The 20,240-nt window shown below is 39.5% G+C and overlaps 1 protein-coding gene across 1 annotated transcript in view; it reads left to right on the forward strand.

The window, feature by feature from the left end:
• The window catches only part of GABRG3 (gamma-aminobutyric acid type A receptor subunit gamma3), a 901,118-nt gene that overhangs the window by 873,019 nt on the left and 7,859 nt on the right, over positions 1-20,240 (forward strand). Inside the window, exon 8 of the mRNA XM_077482776.1 lies at positions 17,879-18,075. Coding sequence (XP_077338902.1) covers positions 17,879-18,075 — 197 coding nt within the window. The remainder of the gene's footprint in view (positions 1-17,878; positions 18,076-20,240) is intronic.

The raw sequence follows: 20,240 nt of genomic DNA on the forward strand, positions 1-20,240 counted from the left end.
GCATCGTTACCCATGCTGGGAACCGTGGCTGCACATATGTGAACCTGGCCTTAGATGAACTTGTATTGTAATTATGAAAATATGCAAATCTTTGATTTGGGAGGCTTACAATTTTCTGCCAATAACAACAAGAAATTCAACTTAGTTAATCCGTGTTATTTTGAAGACAAGTGACATAAATGATATTGCTTAAAAATATATATTTATTAATTAAAATACAGTGCAAAATAATATTGGGTATATTTTGTGAATAAAACAAATAAATGGATATACTTCTACATATCAGATAAAGGATGAAACAGATAATATTATTCACATTTCTATTATTCAAGTTCTTATAACAAAATACCACATACCGTATATACTCGAGTATAGGCCGACCCGAATATAAGCCGAGGTCCCCAATTTACCCCCAAAAAACTGGAAAAAATTATTGACTCGTGTATAAGCCGAGGGTGAGACATGCCTGTCCATCCCTGTGTGTCCGTCCATCCCTGTGGGTCCATCCATCCCTGTGTGTGTCCATGCATCCGTGTGTGTGTGTGTGTGTCCATGCATCCGTGTGTGTGTGTGTGTGTCCATGCATCCGTGTGTGTGTGTGTCCATGCATCCGTGTGTGTGTGTGTGTGTGTGTGTCCATGCATCCGTGTGTGTGTGTGTGTGTGTGTGTGTGTGTCCATGCATCCGTGTGTGTGTGTGTGTGTGTGTGTCCATGCATCCGTGTGTGTGTGTGTGTCCATCCATCCCTGTGTGTGTGTGTGTGTGTGTGTGCGCATGCATCCGTGTGTGTGTGTGTGCTTTTTCCCACCTTAGTTTGATTGGTTCATTAATATATCAAAATTGCCCTAAGGAATTAGAAACAACTGTCAAATAGGCTACTAAGGAATAAACCAGTAACACCAGTAATAGAAAGGTTTTACATTGCTGTTGTTACAAAAGCACTATAATAAGCATATGTGTATGTATATTATTTGCTAAACATTGTTTGATCATCATAAACACCAGTCAGAGGAAGTAGCCATTGAAGTAATGGGTTCCATATGGTACAAACTGAAAGAAAAATGGAATAGGGCACATGCATTGATTTCTTCATTTCCAGGAGAGGCACAGTAAAGACACAGTAGAGCCTACCTGTGTCCGTCCAGCCTGTGTCCGTCCCGGCCTGTGTCCGTCCCGGCCTGCGTCCCGTCCCGTCCCGTCCCGGCCTGCGTCCCGTCCCGGCCTGCGTCCCGGCCCGTCCCGGCCCGTCCCGAGCCGAGCCTCCGTCCTTCAGCTCTTCGTCAGTGGCCATTCTAGGATTCAAAAGCCGCGCCTCCGTCGGTGATAGGCGGAACACTCAATTTCCCACTGACTGCTGGGAAATTGAGTGTTCCGCCTATCGGATGTCCGTGATAGGCGGAACACTCAATTTCCCAGCAGTCAGTGGTCCGCCTATCATGGACGTCCGCTCATCTTCATACTACGGACGAGGATGAGAGGATGTCCGTGATAGGCGGAACACAGACTGCTGGGAAATTCAGTGTTCCGCCTATCACAGGCGAAGGCGGAGAGGGAGGCGCGGCCTTTGAATCCTAGAATGGCCGCTGTCTGTCTGCTCGACACGCTGATCGGGCAGACAGACAGCGATGACTCGAGTATAAGCCGAGGGGGGCACTTTCAGCCTCAAAAAAGAGGCTGAAAATCTCGGCTTATACTCGAGTATATACGGTATCAATTCTTGAATAACTGGATACATTTTAGACTTGATAACATTTAGAGACGTAGCTTCCGTGACTGCACGGGCTTATGTAAACAATCTGTGTTTACATTAACTATATGATGTGATAGATAGATGATCTCAAACAAACAGACTTTCTTATGCTCTTAAATGCACAAACAAAATTGTTATATTGTGCACCGTTTGATAATTTGATCAAGGCTTCTGTTAAATTTAGAGTGAATTTATTTTACATAGATCTTGATAAAACCATTTTACAAATGTTGGCTTTTAGCTTTTTAAAGAAAAATAAAACTGTGTATGTCTTTAAATATTTGGAATTAATTATTTCATACTGCAGTTAAAAATAATACAACTCCAATTTGCTTTGCCATATATTTAAATGGTCTTAGTAATGTATATGTAAAAACAATTCAATTACCGAAAAGGTATAATAAATAAACAAATACGTTACTAGAGCTTTAAGAAGTCTGTCATCTTAAGAAGCTACAGCTAGGAGATAATGAGTCCCCCAGAGGGACCTCTTCCAACCTCACTACATTTCTCCGTCTTTCAGTGAACTATAGCTTGCTCCCTAGAGATCTCTCTCTAGACTTCCCATGACTCCTTTTCCCATCAGACTCTATAGAGTTGGAATTGTCCAGCCATCAGTTCTTTCCCATCAGACTCCCAAACTGTGGTCTGTAGCTACTTTTTTTCTTCCCCAAAAGTGGGTGTGTATCTAATTACTATGCAGCTGATGATGTCATATGACAATGTTGTTTATACGTTTCCATGGCAATATGCATGTGTGGCCATTTTAGATTATTACTATTTTCCCCTCTAGGGGGCAGTGTTGGATCAGACATTACTTTAAATTTGATTGACATGACCTTCTGACCTTGGCTTAACAAACCACCATTAATTGTGTAATGGTTGACAATCAAGTATCACTATCCCCAGCCATCCTGGCACTTCTCAAAATATATAGGCATGAGAAAATGCACCCACACAATTAGTTGTGTTGGTAAATGCCATTAAAGTGAAGTTATACTTTGAATTACAACCTCACAAGTACAGCTCCTAATACTTTCATGCCAATACAATCTTAGAACCCAAAGTCATTATTCTAATGATAAACATAACAGTTTCATGAACAAACTCTTCATAGGAACCCACACTTGCAACCTTATAATAATAGGATATGTGGACAGGTTTTTAAATTAATAACTAATACATATATACTATAAACATATTATGAAAGAAAAACATTATTTAAGATATACATAACACAACAGCAATTGTGAATAAGCCCTCTGGTTTCTGTAGCTTATTCTGAAAATACTATTTAGGTTTGTGATCTGTGTAAGTCTGTACCAACTCCCCTTATCTAGAAATGTCCAAGCCTTTAAATTATGGTCTGCGAAGGTGGTACAGACAAGACTCACAGACTTTCATTGTAAGACAGAAAATAACTTTTGTAACAATGCCTATTCATGTACCATGAACTCCTGATTCAACTCCAGAGCCAAAATGGCTCCTCTCATGTCCAATATATATGAATATGAAAAATATGAAAAATTATACAATATACGACTTTATATATATATATATATATATATATATATATATATATATATATATATATATATATATATTATTTTAACCCCAAATGTTCTGACAAAGCCAAATCACAGCTAACACTTACAGCAACAGTTTTTTCCTATTGGGATAAATGTATTACATAAACAAATAAAAGCTGGCCATTGTAGATGTTATATGGTTTGTCTCCAATTGACACTTTTGCTGGGGAGCGTGGTCTGTTAAACGAAGATGAAAAATAGAGGACTTACTGGATGGATCAACAGGTGAAAATACAGGAAAAAAAATAGAAAACAAATTCAGCCACCACATCTAAGAATTGGTAAGCTGCGATATATTTTGGATTTAATATGACTTTAACCACTTAAGCACGACCCTATATCATATATACTGCTACAATGAGGCCCTCCTGTGCAGAATATATATTGTACATGATTCTGCATTTCTGCCTAGGGGGAAAGCTTGCACCGCAAGTGGGACGCTTTTGCTGTGATTACTCACAGCAGAAGCCAATCTGTGGGTGCAAGGCAATGGATGTCTGCCAGCATCCATCGACCATCGGTCAGAGAACAGAGCGGAGTTCTGCCTATGTAAACAATGCAGATCTCCATTCTGATGGGGGGGGGGGGGGTGATGGATTTTGTGTCCCTGTAAAGCAAAAGAAGCACATACAGTACACAAGAACACTGGCTAGGCACACAGTTTACCCTGTGATTGCCCTAGATGTTTAACCCCTTCCCAGTCAGTGTCATGAGAACAGTGACAGTGCATATTTAGTGTCACTGGTCTCCAAAGTGTCAGTGTCTGCTTGTCTGCTGCAGTATCGGAGCCCCGCTATAAGTCGCTGATTGCTACCATCACTAGAATAAAAAAATATAAATAAGTCCAGTGTATGTACCATAGTTTGTAAACACTATAACTTTTGAGCAAACCAATCAATATACACTGATTGGGATTTATGTAACATTGAATTATTGGTAAATATGTAGCAGAATATATATTGGCCTGAATTTATGAAGAAATTGCATTTTTAAAACATTTTTTATTGGATGTTTTATAGCAAAAAGTAAAAAATATTGTTTCTTTTTTGTTTATAGAGCAACAAAAAAAGAAAACTCCACAAATAGAACCACACAGTTCTATTTGTGTGAAAAAAAGAACATAATTTTTATTGGGTACACGACCGCGCAATTGTCAGTTAAAAATGGCCTGGTCATGAAGGGGGTAAATCTTCTGCAGGTCAAGTGGTTAAATACAACTGCAACAAATGCAACTCCCCTAAAGTTAAAAATGAAGGGCCACACACTGAACTACTGGCCTAATATTTAACCCTTCCCTATGGTAATACCTAGTACTGATAACCTAAACAAGCCTTTAACACATAGAAACTCTAATACCCATTAACACTTAACCTTCCCTCTTCCAACTCTAAGCCCCTGTACACGCGGTCGGAGAATCCGTCAGAATGTGTCTTATCGGACCGTGTTGTCGGATAATCCGACTGTGTGTGGTATGCATCGGACTGTTTCCGTCGGAATATCCGTCGGACCAAATTTTCCAACTTGTTGGAAATATTTTCCGACAAACTGGTCCGATAGGATATACTCTGATCATGTGTAGAGAATTCAGATCGGACAAAGTGCCACGCATGCTCAGATCAAATTCCTACATCAAAGCTATTGGCTACTAGCCTGAACGTAGTCCCATCGTAACGAAATTACGTCATCACGTTCTGAAAGATCGGATTTTTCGACAACTTTGTCCGACCGTGTGTATACAACAGTTTCGGACACAATCCGACGGACAAAATCCGACGGATTTGGTTGGCAGAATGTCTGACTGTGTGTACGGGGGCTAACACTGAAGTGAGCACATAACTTTTAATGCAGAACTTTAGTCAAAAAAATCCATTGTCTCCCTTTCCTTGTAAGCTATAAAAAATGGAAAAATATATCTATCCTGTTTAATTTTCAGTAATTATATTACCTTACTTCCCCTGTAGAGCTGCAGTTCTGTAATCATGGCACTTACCCTATGCGAAGAATCTTCTCTTCAGCAGACCAGTTAGAAAGTCTCACAAGAGATCTTTCTGCTGATAAGGGGAAGACACACACACTGCTTCTGAAGGCATTGAAATAATAAACTAGACTAAGGCCTCTCTGACAGTCCGCCTGTCAGTTTTTTAGGTGGACATGTCCGCTGACATCCAACCTGATCCGATCCGAAAAAGTGTGACGGAGGAAAAACCTACTTTTCCATCCATCTGCGGATTGAATCGGGTGACGACAGACTCTAAGGTCCGTCCTCATCCGATCCCCCATAGGGGAGAGTGGCGCTCTGACAGATCCATCCCTGCACAGTGTCCAGAGACAGACCTGTCATCTTCCTGCTCAGCAGGGATCGATGTACACAGACATGTCCGTGTGAAGGAGCCCTTAGAAATTAGACATAGACTGCTGCTTAGGAAGGTTATAGGAGGGAGGGAGTACAGAAACATAAGAGGTGACAGGCACACATTGTTGCCCTAGAAAAGTAGATGCAAGAGTTCAACAAACCAAAGCTACGATTTTATCATGCTTCTTCTCTATTATTTTTCTTTATGTGTAGTGTGTTATCTGATATAAATGAATAGGCAACAGCTAAACAGCTAATCCTGAGCCAGTTCTCAGAAGGGTTCTTTAGTGTACCCTTTCCCTGTGAGCTGTGAACTACTTCAGGTCCTGTCTTGTATGTGCCCCCTCCTACTGGAGGATTCACCACTTCTGCATATTCCTTGACCCAGCCCTGCCTTGAACAGTCCCAAGTAATAAATATTGGGAGCAATAAATTGAGACAAGCAACAGAACACTTCCCATTAACAAATGTTTAAAGTAATTGTGAAGTCTCATTTTTTTTTTATATTAAAATAATAAACATGTTATACTTACCTGCTCTATGCAGTGAATTTGCACAGAACAGCCTGGATGCTCCTCTTCTCTGGTCCCTCTTCTGTGATCCTGGCCCCTCCCTCCTGTTGATTGTCCCCACAGCAAACAACTTGCTATGGTGGTACCCAAGCCGAGCTGCAGCTCCCTGTGTCTATTCAGAAATGGAACATAGAATGCATTAAGTTAAAAAACCCTTCTGACTTTACAACCCCTTTAATAATAGGGTGAGTAAAAAAAATCTGGATTTAATTTCCTCTGAAATGTGCTGAATTTCTAAACATGAAACCAAATGAAATTGGTCAAAGTTAATAGGCAGGAAATTGTCATATATAGGGCAAAAAAAGCTGGGCACTGCCCTGGGAAACATGTGCCGGTGCAAAGAAAAAATACTGTTTGGCAGGGAGCAGTGATTTTAACTCTTTACTAACTGTTTAAATTTTTTTGCACACATGTAAAAATTCATTTTAGGCAGGAAAATTAACCCTCCAAAAATTATATATTTTTTGAAACCAGAAACACGGGAGAATAAAATAGTGATTGGTCCACATATTTATAGTGACTGTTTAAAAGACCCCACAGGTCATTAATTTAGCGTTAACCATGAATATTGATCATCAAATTATTTTCATCACTCTAATGTGTGCCGCAATATATAACATGGAGTAGAAGTGATGTTTTAGTATATAGGCACCCCTGACAGGTGTGTTTATATATGCATGTACAGTAAATGCATATATGCATGTACATGGGGGCAGGCAGGCTCTACATTTTTTTGAGGGGTTGTAGGGGATTCGCTGTAACTTTTTTGACACTTTTTTCACTAAAACCTTATTTATATTACACAGGGAAAAACAAGCCCTTTTTAATTCTGACCACATCAAGAATGTGGTCAGTTATGTAGGTTCTTTTTTGAGATCTCTCATGCTGTGTACACACGACCTAACTTTCCCGAAATACAACGCTAGGGCAGCTATTGGCTACTGGCTATTGAACTTCCTTTTCCAGTCCCGTCGTACGTCATCACATTCAAAACTAACGGACTTTGGTCCGTTCGGTTGAAAGTCTGTTGGAACTCTGTCGGGAAGACCGTTTGACCTTTTCAGCCAGAAAGTCTAGTCATGTGTACACAGCATTAGCTGTGTAGATGGCTGGAAAACTGATTTATTGCTGACACAGTTTTTGCCAACATTTTCCCTTATCAAATGTGGCACCCGCTTTACCTGTGGTCAGTCAATGCCACAGCCAATCGGAGTGTAAAAGCCCTGCTGTGTTCATGGCTGCAGAACTCATACATAATGTCTGATTAGGGTTAGCGCCTGTTCACTGCATTGCAAAACTCATACATCATTTCTGCTTAAGGTTAAGACCTGTTCACACTTTTTTGTATTTTGTTTTTTCTTTTTGCATAATGAGTTTTTGGCACATTTTAAAGGCATTGCATTCAAATTTAATGCAATACTTAATGTATTTATATACATTTTTCATACATTTTTATCCCTGGTCACCAGAAAAAAAAATTGACACATAACTCAAAAGGTGCAACGAAAATGCACCGGAGGATGCTGGGAATGTGACATCATAAGGAGCGGTGTCACCATGTGACATCACCGGTGACCCCTCCCCCTGTTCCTATATAAGTCGCCGCACAACACGTCCCTGCCATTGCGGCCAGAGAGAATGTCGTGTCACCATCGCAAGGAAGAAGAAGAAGAAGAAAAGAAGACGAGAAGAAGGTGGCGGCCACAGAAGACCAGGCCAACGCTAGTAAAAGAGCTATAAGAAGATAGTGGAGGCACGGCAAGAAGAACCGAAGAGTGGGACAAGACTCCAGAAGACCCCAAAGTCGGAAGACGACCCCCGGACGGCGGCGGCGACGATGAAGAAGAAATGCGCTAAAAAGACAAAACTCTACTCAAAAAATCTCAAATCACACACATATTGAAAAAATCAATAATCCCAAAGGAAAACAGTGACAAGAAAAGGATGCAAAAAATAGCTTAAGAAATTTAAATAAATTATATCAGTGAGTGATATCTTAAGCATATAAGTGACAATTAAAAACCTCACCAGTGCCAATAATATAATTAGCATAAATTATATATCTCTTATATATAAAAGTCACATAAATTATCAATGACATAAATAATTAATAGAGCACACAACACCAACTTATTATAGTAAATATACAAAAAAACTAAAAAATAAATTAAATAGGAATAAAGTCAGAAAAAGTCCCAGAAAAAATGATCAAAAGGATGGTGATGATTCTTCCAAGGTGAAAATATGGAGTTGACACCCACAATATTCTGTGTTAAAAGAGATCCAAGAAATCACCTCCACCAGTGAAAGGGGGGCCGCTTACTGGAATTATAGATCTCAGTGTCAGTGAGATCAACAAGGCAAAAGCACAGGAGTTCTGGATGAACTGTCACATGAGCCACACAACCTTTATCCTTGATGCAAACCTCCAGACACGGAACGAAGGTGTCATGTGTCATATAAAAAATCAGAAAGGCACTCGCATAGTGTAAAACCTCTTACTTTAATGGATAATAGAATAAACAATATTGCACTCACATGTATATAGAAGAAAACGATCGTATAAAAAGAGAATGAGCCGACCGGCTCTCGTGTGCCGCCCGCACTCCCGGGTTGGGCGTAGAACGCGGTGACATCAGCATGCCGTACCTCCCTACGCGCGTTTCATCACAAGACGGACGTGTTCACGGGATGCGGGACGGGGTTCTGACGCACCACTTATATAGCAAAAACAAAAACAAACAGCCTCGGTCTGAGCTCCATATCGTCTCCTAGTACGCCATATTGCATAAGGGAAAGAGGACAAAGAATGCCCTAATACCACAATAGGCAAAACCTAGAAATGTTAATATATCAATAATCAACAAAAATAGCTGGGAGCCACGAGTTGAAACTGTGGGTCATATATATCCACAGTACATATAAAAACCATGCCAAAGTAAATTTTATTTCACCTAAAAAAAAAATCTTTTAATCAAGTATATTGAAAGACTATATGTATAAAAAAGTTCAATCAAAAGCTCACATATATATATATATGCCTAAAAAAGGAAAAAAAATGTTTTAAAAAAAAATTATTAAAAAATATGCAAGAATGCCAACATAATGAAAAAAGCAATATAGTATTAAACCTGGGCGAATACAAAAAACCCCATAAAAATCGCTTCACAAAGACTCATGGAACTCACACCAAGTTCACAACAAAAAAGAGAAAAAAGGCCTAAAATAGACAAACTATTCCAAACAGTTATACATTATATGTAAATAGTTTATCAAAAAGGAAAGGAAATATCATGCATTGTCAATAAATGCATTTACGTCCACTTCAATATTTAGGCCATGAGGGGTATAACTTTTTAATGTGTGTATCCACATCATTTCGAGTTTCGAGATGCTTCTCACCAAATGGGTTCCCCTCCAATGGGGATTAAACTTATCAATCCCCCAAAAAATTGTGTTAGTGGGGTCCCTATTGTGTGCCAAGAGATAATGTTTGGAAACTGAATGTTGGGTATACCCCCTACGGATGTTCCCAATGTGTTCATTCAGACGCACATGCAAAGCACGTTTGGTCCGTCCTACATACTGGAGGCCACAAGGGCACTCCAGCAGGTAGACCACCGCCTCAGAGCAGCAAGTAATAAAAGGCTCTATAACAAAAGTTTTTGAGGTAATGGTAGGTCTAAAAGTGGTACTTCTCCTAGATCTGCATCCATTTATATTACACACAGGGCACTTCCTACATTGGTAATACCCTGTGAGGTTTGAGAAAAATTGTTGTCGATTGGTGGGTGGGTCCAAAGTATTGGGAGCTACCCTATCTCTTAAAGATGTTACACCTCTATATACCACCTGTGGCCTGTCGGGCAAAATGGTTCCCAATATTGAATCATTTCTTAATACGTGCCAATGCTTTTTAAGTATGTGTTTAATCTTGGTGTGTTGACATGAGTAATTAGTAATAAAGGGATGATGAAAAGAATTGTTTCGGTGGACTTCTTCCCGTTCCTTTAACAGCTCAGATCTCTCAATGTGACCGATCTCTTCTACCAAAAGTGCCAGGGAATCTGATGAGTAACCTTTATCAATAAAATGAGAACATGGGCCTGTTCAACAAAAACATCATGTTCTGTGCAATTACGCCTTAACCTTAAAAATTGGCTTCTAGGTACTGATTTTAGCCAAGCTGGATGATGGCAACTAGAGGTAGGTATAAAGGAATTTCTATCGGTGGCTTTAAAAAAGGTTGATGTAATAAAACGTTATCCACTAATAGAAATGGTAAGATCTAAAAAGTTAATTTTAGTAGGACTAGCTTCATAAGTGAAATGTATACCTCTAGTGTTGGAGTTAAGCTCCCTCATGAAGGAGGAAAGATCTAATTCACTACCATCCCACAGGAGGAGGATGTCGTCTATGTACCTAGCCCAAAAGGTCAGCTGCGGCCTATCCTGGGCATAGAAGACATCCTCCTCCCATTTTGCCATAAAAAGGTTCGCCAGACTGGGGGCATATTTCGCCCCCATGGCTACCCCCCTTAATCTGGCGATAAAAATCGCCCCCAAACCAAAAAAAATTATGTGTGGCTAGGTACATAGACGACATCCTCCTCCTGTGGGATGGTAGTGAATTAGATATTTCCTCCTTCATGAGGGAGCTTAACTCCAACACTAGAGGTATACATCTCACTTATGAAGCTAGTCCTACTAAAATTAACTTTTTAGATCTTACCATTTCTATTAGTGGAGAACATTTTATTACATCAACCTTTTTAAAGCCACTGATAGAAATTTCTTTATACCTACCTCTAGTTGCCATCATCCAGCTTGGCTAAAATCAGTACCTAGAAGCCAATTTTTAAGGTTAAGGTGTAATTGCACAGAACATGATGTTTTTGTTGAACAGGCCCATGTTCTCACTCAGAGATTTATTGATAAAGGTTACTGATCAGATTCCCTGGCACTTTTGGTAGAAGAGATCGGTCACATTGAGAGATCTGAGCTGTTAAAGGAACGGGAAGAAGTCCACCGAAACAATTCTTTTCGTCATCCCTTTATTACTAATTACTCATGTCAACACACCAAGATTAAACACATACTTAAAATGCATTGGCACGTATTAAGAAATGATTCAATATTGGGAACCATTTTGCCCGACAGGCCACAGGTGGTATATAGAGGTGTAACATCTTTAAGAGATAGGGTAGCTCCCAATACTTTGGACCCACCCACCAATCGCCCACAATTTTTCTCAAACCTCACAGGGTATTACCAATGTAGGAAGTGCCCTGTGTGTAATATAAATGGATGCAGATCTAGGAGAAGTACCACTTTTAGATCTACCATTACCTGAAAAACTTTTGTTATAGAGCCTTTTATTACTTGCTGCTCCGAGGCGGTGGTCTACCTGCTGGAGTGCCCTTGTGGCCTCCAGTATGTAGGACGGACCAAACGTGCTTTGCATGTGCGTCTGAATAAACACATTGGGAACATCCGTAGGGGGTATACCCAACATTCAGTTTCCAAACATTATCTCTTGGCGCACAATAGGGACCCCACTAACACAATTTTTTTGGGATTGATAAGTTTAATCCCCATTGGAGGGGAACCCATTTGGTGAGAAGCATCTCGAAACTCGAAATGATGTGGATACACAAATTATATATATATTTTATATGTACTGTGGATATATATGACCCACAGTTTCAACTCGTGGCTCCCAGCTATTTTTGTTGATTATTGATATATTAACATTTCTAGGTTTTGCCTATTGTGGTATTAGGGCATTCTTTGTCCTCTTTCCCTTATGCAATATGGCGGACTAGGAGACGATATGGAGCTCAGACCGAGGCTGTTTGTTTTTGTTTTTGCTATATAAGCGGTGCGTCAGAACGCCGTCCCGCATCCCGTGAACACGTCCGTCTTGTGACGAAACGCGCGTAAGGAGGTACGGTGTGCTGACATCACCGCGTTCTACACCCAACCCGGAAGTGCGGGCGGCACACGAGAGCCGGCCGGCTCGTTCTCTTTTTATACGATCGTTTTCTTCTATATACATGTGAGTGCAATATTGTTTATTCTATTATCCATTAAAGTAAGAGGTTTTACACTATGCGAGTGCCTTTCTGATTTTTTATATGACACATGACACCTTCGTTCCGTGTCTGGAGGTTTGCATCAAGGATAAAGGTTGTGTGGCTCATGTGACGGTTCATCCGGAACTCCTGTGCTTTTGCCTTGTTGATCTCACTGACACTGAGATCTATAATTCCGGTAAGCGGCCCCCCTTTCACTGGTGGAGGTGATTTCTTGGATCTCTTTTAACACAGAATATTGTGGGTGTCAACTCCATATCTTCACCTTGGAAGAATCATCACCATCCTTTTGATAATTTTTTCTGGGACTTTTTCTGACTTTATTCCTATTTAATTTCTCTTTAAGTTTTTTTGTATATTTACTATAATAAGTTGGTGTTGTGTGCTCTATTAATTATTTATGTCATTGATAATTTATGTGACTTTTATATATAAGAGATATATAATTTATGCTAATTATAGTATTGGCACTGGTGAGGTTTTTAATTGTCACTTATATGCTTAAGATATCACTCACTGATATAATTTATTTAAATTTCTTAAGCTATTTTTTGCATCCTTTTCTTGTCACTATTTTCCTTTGGGATTATTGATTTTTTCAATATGTGTGTGATTTGAGATTTTTTGAGTAGAGTTTTGTCTTTTTAGCGCAGCTCACTTTTTTCACTTATTTAGTCTATTATATCGGAGTATTACGATTGGGGTTGCTGCTTGTAGGGAATCTATTTACATTTTTAAATTTTTTCTGAATAGCGCGGTTTACTTTTTATATCTTGTTGATGATGAAGAAATGCTCGGATAAGGGTCTGCTATGGACTTCGTATGTCGGCAGGTCCGCTCGTTTGGAAAGTCCGGCGGTTTGTCCGCTGGATTAAGTCCGATCGTGTGCACACGGCATTAGTGTCACTGGTCCCCACAAAGTGTCAAAAGTGTCATTACTAGTATAAAAAAGAAATAAATACATATTCCAGTATACAGTATATACCATAGTTTGTAGTTTTATTTTTTTATTTTTATTTTTTTAATTGGATATTTTTTACAGCAGAAAGTAAAAAATATTGTTTTTTCTTTCAAAATTGTCTCTTTTTTTTGTTTAAAGCGCAAAAAATAAAAAACACAGTGGTGATCAAATACCGCCAAAATAAAGCTCTATTTGTAGGAAAACAATTACGTAAATTGTATTTGGGTACAGTATTGCATGACCGTGCAATTGTCAGTTAAATAACTCAGTGCCGTATCATAAAAAAATGGCCTGGTCATGAAGGGGGGTAAATCTTCCATAGGTCAAGTGGGTAATATTTCCAGTATGGACATGTAATTGTATTTTTAAAAAGAGTAGAGAAGGATAAGAATCCCTGTCAGGTTTTTACAATAGTATCTTAGTTAAATTGATTCATCCTCTATATTTGTGCTGGTGTCATCAAGATAAAATTGATGGAAGATCCATAAGTGTAGAGTTCTCACCAGAAGCTGAAATTTCACCTTTCAATTAGGGCTATCATTTGGTGCCAACTGTCTGAGAGGAATTCTTCTAACTTTTTGGAGATTTCCTATGACATCCTGTTGTGTCTCCAGGACATACATTGAAGTGAAATCTCCCCAATAGAACACAGACTGCAAAAAATAAACTAACACCCTTTCCTACTATAGCCAAAAAAAAACGTTCACTTCATTGCTGTCAAGCCCCATCTAATTATTGTTGCTATTTGCAACCCAGATGTATCACTGAAAACTAGCAAAGTATGTGAAATAAAAATATACTAAAGTAAGCTGAATCTATAAAATAGCTTTGACTATTTAGGTTTAAGAAAAAAGAAAATAGTATTTTGTTTTTATATAATTCCACATTTATGTTTATTCTCTTTAAATTCAATTTTATATTGGTCTATAAAAATAAAAACTACAAAGCTTTCCACAAGGTCAAATTTCATAAAAAAAAACTGTTTTATAGCTCTCATGTTGAATTGGTTTTGTAGCAAGAAAATAGAGCTACTGAAATGGCTCTTCTGAAGTAATGCATTGGATCAGAAAAACAGCTTGTTTTAGGCCTGATTCACACCAATACATCTTTTTGCATTTTGCAGATTTGCCCTGCAGAAAGTGTTCCATAGGAAACCGTGTAAACTATGTGCAAAATTTTCCAAAATTTTCCGACAACAAGATCCAATCGGATCCTTTCCATTGGAAAGTTCGACCATGTGTACAGGGCATTAGGTTGGATTCACACCTATGCATTTTTTATGCATTTTGCAGATTTGCACTACAGAACATGTTCCATAGGAAACCATGATAAATGGACTGTAGTGCAAATCTTCAAAATAGGTGTCAAGAGGCTGGGTCCACACGATTGTGAACTGGATGCAGGTTCACCGCATCCAATTCGCAATAGCAGGGGATTTTGACCAGCTCTCTATGGAGCCGGTTCACATATCTCCGATGTGGCTCTGGTGCAAATTTGCACAGGCATCCTGTGCGTCTTTTGATCCATTTCAGCCACAAATATTTACTGTAGCTTCTAGGAGCGGAAATGCTAGTGTGCATGGAGCCAAAGTCTTTTATCCCAGGTATATTGTGCATCTCTACCCTCAGACTCCATGTGACTTGTGTGGAAACTACTTCTGATTTTAGTACCACACTAGGGCTATCCAGTTGGTTATTATTAAAGGGGTTCAGCTGGTCTATGGGGCAAGAAGCATAAACCTGTGATGTGCATACTTTTATTGATGCTTAGGTAATAGTATATTCTAGAAAATGACATACCTGTGCAAAATAGAATCCATTTACTAACATGTTATGTTATGTTTTGTTACTTACCACAGTAAGGATGCTATGCCATGTTATTGAAGCTCACCAAAATTCTCTAACATTGAGAGTATAGAAAAATTGTTTATGAGAATTGAGTGTATGGGCTTGCTAACATCCTTAAAACATGAAGAGAGAAAACATGCAACAAGTGCAGCAGGGGCTGCCCCCTTGGAATTTTGAGGCAGACATAGGAGTAGTGGAGTAAGTAAAAGTCAACAGAGTGCCACTTTTATTGAGTATACAATATATAATACATTTTATAAACATGAACAGTGGCAATAAAATATACAAGGTATATCAATTAACCAGTTAATACATATAATATATATATATATATATATATATCAAACCCAAAGCTAATCCAGAGTCAAGCTGAGGTCAGTCCATGAAGATTTGTAGCTTACATCTCGACATGTTTCGGGAATGTATTGGTATATATTTTTCCTTCATCTGGGGAGGTTTACATTTGGGTGACTTTATCTTTATGTGCAACATAGATACAGTTACATAGTATTTATACTGTAGCTTTACATAGTGAACTACATTTTTTTAGGCTTAAAAGGTACTTACATACAGGGTTCATTGAAGGACATAGAGAAATGGTAAAAACAATTGTGAAAATTCCACGTTGGCTGAGAGAGGCCGCATGGACAACATGGGTGGACAGGCATGCAACTCCGGGCCAGCCACTGATTCACAGACACAGGAGACGCTGTCATGGCTACACCTGAAAAGAGGTAATACTGTCTAAAGGACCATAAAACAAAAATAAATCAATCAGGGTTTTAGGATTAGTACACAGACACAGCCAGCGTGTATGTGGCAGCAAAGCAGAGGCATATATTGCCCAAAGTACCGTATTTGAATAGTACATTACCTTTCATTATAATAGTGGAAGTGCAGACATCAGAGCAGCCGTGCTCAGGCCGAGACATGCTAGCTGTGTGTAAGCACCTGATGAGGGAGCAAATCCTTACATGGGGTGGTCCTGGTTATCATTTGCTGTATGATAAACAGCTCAGAGTGTTTCCCGGACGTGAAGGTGTTTCCCTGACAGCTCAGACTGTTTCCCTGACATCAGAATGTTTTCCTGACAAAGGCACGGGGCATAGCCCCGACCCTTTACGGCATGATCATCACGTGTCGGCGCGTCACTGGTGAAATGGAAGTCTCTGTCCCTGTCATAGACACAGCGGGGACAGGTAGGAGCTCCACCCTGCACATATGGCCTGTATGGAGACAGGAAATTCCCATGTGCAGGTGGAGCCTACCCACTGGGTGGTGTGAAAAAACAAGGCAGCCCAGAGAACACACCATGCGCCATCCAGTGGGCCAAACAGAAAATGACAGCCAACGTTTTTACAATGTAAAAACATCATAATCATAAAAACAAAACAAAAAGCAAAAAATAATAAATAAATGAATGAATGGAAATGATTTAAAGGGGTTGTAAAGTTAATTTTTAATAAAAAAAAAAATAACAAGCATGTTATACTTACCTCCACTGTGCAGCTCGTTTTGCACAGAGTGGCCCCAAACCTGCTCTTCTGGGGTCCCTCGGAGGCTGTCTCGGCTTCCTCCCTCTCATGGTGAGAAGCACTTGCGGGTGTGCTCCCGTGATACAGGCGGTGGCTATAGCCACTCGGCACGCTGCATCGTTGGATGCGTTTGACAGCAGTGCGAGCCAATGGCTGCGCTGCTTTCAATCCATCCACTCTAGCCAATCAGCGGCCAGGCTGAGTGGCGAAGAGGACATCGATGGGTCAGGTAAGTAAAACAGGGGGGCTGGGGGTGCCAGCACTATCGGATGTTTTTTCATCATTCTATGCATTAAGGGGAAAAATATTTACCTTTACAATTCCTTTAAATAAGGATAATATTGGAAATATTGGAAAAGGAGGGATAAAGAGACATAGCGGTTGACTTGTGAAATGGACACAATTAGCAAAAATGAATCCTCCATATTGTATACATGCAATTATGAGGACAATAATGCAATCACAGAATTGTATTGTGAGCGATACATCACAGTATAGAGAAACCATAGTGTCACTAATCATAGTGTCCCCATAGTATCAGAGGGGGCATTTAATATAGCTGAGTGGTTCTATGAAGCCATGGTATAAATAATATAGCATGGAGCAGGAAAGTTAAGATGTAATTAAAGCCGGGATGTTTTTGTTGCCAGTGGTTTAGACATTATTGGCCATGTTTTGAGTTATTTTGAGGGGGCAGCAAATTTACACTGTCATACAAGCTGTACACTCACTACTTTACATTGTAGCAAAGTGTAATTTCTTCAGTGTTTTCACATGAAAAGATATAATAAAATATTTACAAAACGTGAGGGGTGTACTCACTTTTGTGAGATACTGTATATGTATACTGTAACTGGTTCATTGGTGTACCTTGTTTATTTTAATGTCGCTGTTCATGTTTATAAAATGTATTATCTATTTTGTACTCAATAAAAGTGGCACTCTGTTGACCTTTAATTACTCCACTACTCCTATTTCAGCCTTAAAAGTCCAAGGGAGCGGCCCCTGCTGCACTTGTTGCATGTTTCCTGTTAACATTGAGAGTATAATATGTCCCATCTGCTCTTGAGTTTTGAATTATTAACATAACATTTTTAATTGTAGAATCAAGAGGTTACAGGTTTGATAGATCTGGTTTAAAATAGAAAAAACTGAAGGCATATGTTTTCTCAACCAGGTATCACTACAGTACTGACAATGACAACTCTGAGCACTATAGCAAGAAAGTCTTTACCACGAGTTTCATATGTCACCGCCATGGACCTATTTGTGACTGTCTGTTTCTTATTCGTATTTGCGGCATTGATGGAGTATGCGGCTCTTAATTACTATTCAAGTTGCAAAAAACCGAGATGTAAAAAGAAGAAAAAACCGGTAAGACATTATTGCTTTTCTAATTGATCATGTTATGTTTGGATTTTATGTTGAGTTTTAATTTATTAATATGCTAATAATTGCCTGTCACATTTATGTTAAAAGAAAAAAATTTACCATTTACAGTACATAGTCCACTGAGTGCTGCAGATTAGTACAGTACTAAATCCGGACACAGAACAGATAAGAAATGGTAGAGCTGTGTATCACAAAAGATTGTGAAATCAAACATTACTTATGTAATGTATGTCCTATGTAAATCGTATTAGTCATATTTATGCATGTAATACACCAACTTGAAACAAAAATACTGGCTTGAAATTAGTTTCCATGCCATAATACTTACACCTGACATATGTAATATGCACCCAATGAAAAGGAACAATGACATTTTGTACAATCTTTTTGTATAATCTCCTTTAGATTTACCAAAGCTATATAATAGGAGGAGACACCATTTATCCAATTACGCTTTATCCAATCAGGCAGGGCCTTGCACTACATAATTGATGGTGGATCTAAAGGAGATTATACAATAACATTTTATAGGGTCACTTTTATACACATAAAATTAACCAGTCATGCTTTCATTGCTATTAAATGTTAATGGCACCCCAAACGCAGAAGCAATCTACAACAAAATTAGTAGGGAGTGTTAAAAAGAAAATGGCTTACAGTGTCACTGGAGGTCCTCAAAGCAACAGTGCTTGCTTTACCATTGAACAAATATGGCACCCACAAGTATGGGTATCAGGTGTACCACACTTCACTCAAAAAAGAGTTCTGGAGCTTCTTTGGAGCATTTGTCTTGAGTAAGGCAGTTTCTTCAAGTGAATTAGCTTCCATGTGTGCAATGAACAGAAAAGCTCCAAAACTCCCCCTCAAAAAAACAAGTACAAAGGTGTTAATGAGACCTGACAGCTAAGTGTTTACGTTCATGTACCTATGTACATGTACAGTATAAAGGTGGCCATATACTATACAACCTGATTCTACATTCTCTTTACAATTTCTTTTAGATTTCCCAAAACTATGGAATAGGAGAACTCACCTATCTATCCATTCACTCTGTATCCTTCCAGGCCCAGAGAGTTTAGCATGCGGCCCTGACCCATCTGGGGGCTGGGGGTGCCATGCAAACATAGCAGTAGTAGCAGGCTATGTTGACAAGCCAGGCAAATGCATGTGTGGGGGGATGATGGGGATGCCCTTGCAAACATAGTTGATGGGAGCAGGGTGTGTGTAATGTAAAGTCAGCTGGTAAACTCCTTCCTGTGTCTTACTGGTTTTGATGAAGATTTCTAAGAAATACAGCACAGGCTAAGGTAAGGCTCTGTTCTAAAAATCAAAGTAAGCTTTTTTTCTGCAACAAAGGTTTATTAATTGTATATTGGTACGTGAGCTGGAATTTAGAAAAAAGGTGAACTTAGCCTTTAACCACCTCCTGCCTGATGTCTAGACAAATGACGTGGGGTGGAGTGCTCTCTTGTTCTGGGACAATGTCATATGACGTCGCCCCAGTCTCCCCATGCTCACTCACCTGCAGGGTGCACAGCACAGCGATCGTGGGTGTGCAGTGTCCCTGGGACACGACACAACCCCAATCTCAGTAAACTAGTGATGACAAGGCTCTTTACCCATGTGATCAGCTATATCCAAACATGTAAACAAGGAAATGCCTGTTATCGGATCTCCTCGCCCCATACTGACAGAGTGTGAGGAGAGGAGAGACAATCAGCAGCATTTCCTAACAGGGAAATCTTGTACAGATAATCAGGGTGCTGATCATCAGTGATGCCAGTCAGTGCCCATCAGTAATGCCAAAATGTGCATATCAGTAATGCAAATCTGTGCCCATCAGTGATGCAAATTTGTTCCCATCAGTGATGCAGGTCATTGCTGCCCATCAGTGCCCATCATTGCTGCCTATCCATGCCTCCTATTATTGACCATAAGTGCTTCCTATCCATGCTCATCCCGTCAATGCCACCTATCAATGCTGCCTACCAGTGCTGCCTATCAGTGCCTGTCAGTGCTGCATGTTGTTGCCTCCTAATCAGTGCCCTTCAGTGTTGTCTCATCGGTGTCCATCAGTGCCCATCTGTGTAGCCTCATCAGTGCACATCATTGTAGGAGAAAAATTACTTATTTACAGAAATAAAGAA

This window comes from Lithobates pipiens, unplaced genomic scaffold (assembly GCF_037356315.1).
Source record: "Lithobates pipiens isolate NorthernLeopardFrog02 unplaced genomic scaffold, aLitPip1_a1.2 Scaffold_16, whole genome shotgun sequence".
In the NCBI taxonomy this organism is placed as follows: Eukaryota; Metazoa; Chordata; class Amphibia; order Anura; family Ranidae; genus Lithobates; species Lithobates pipiens.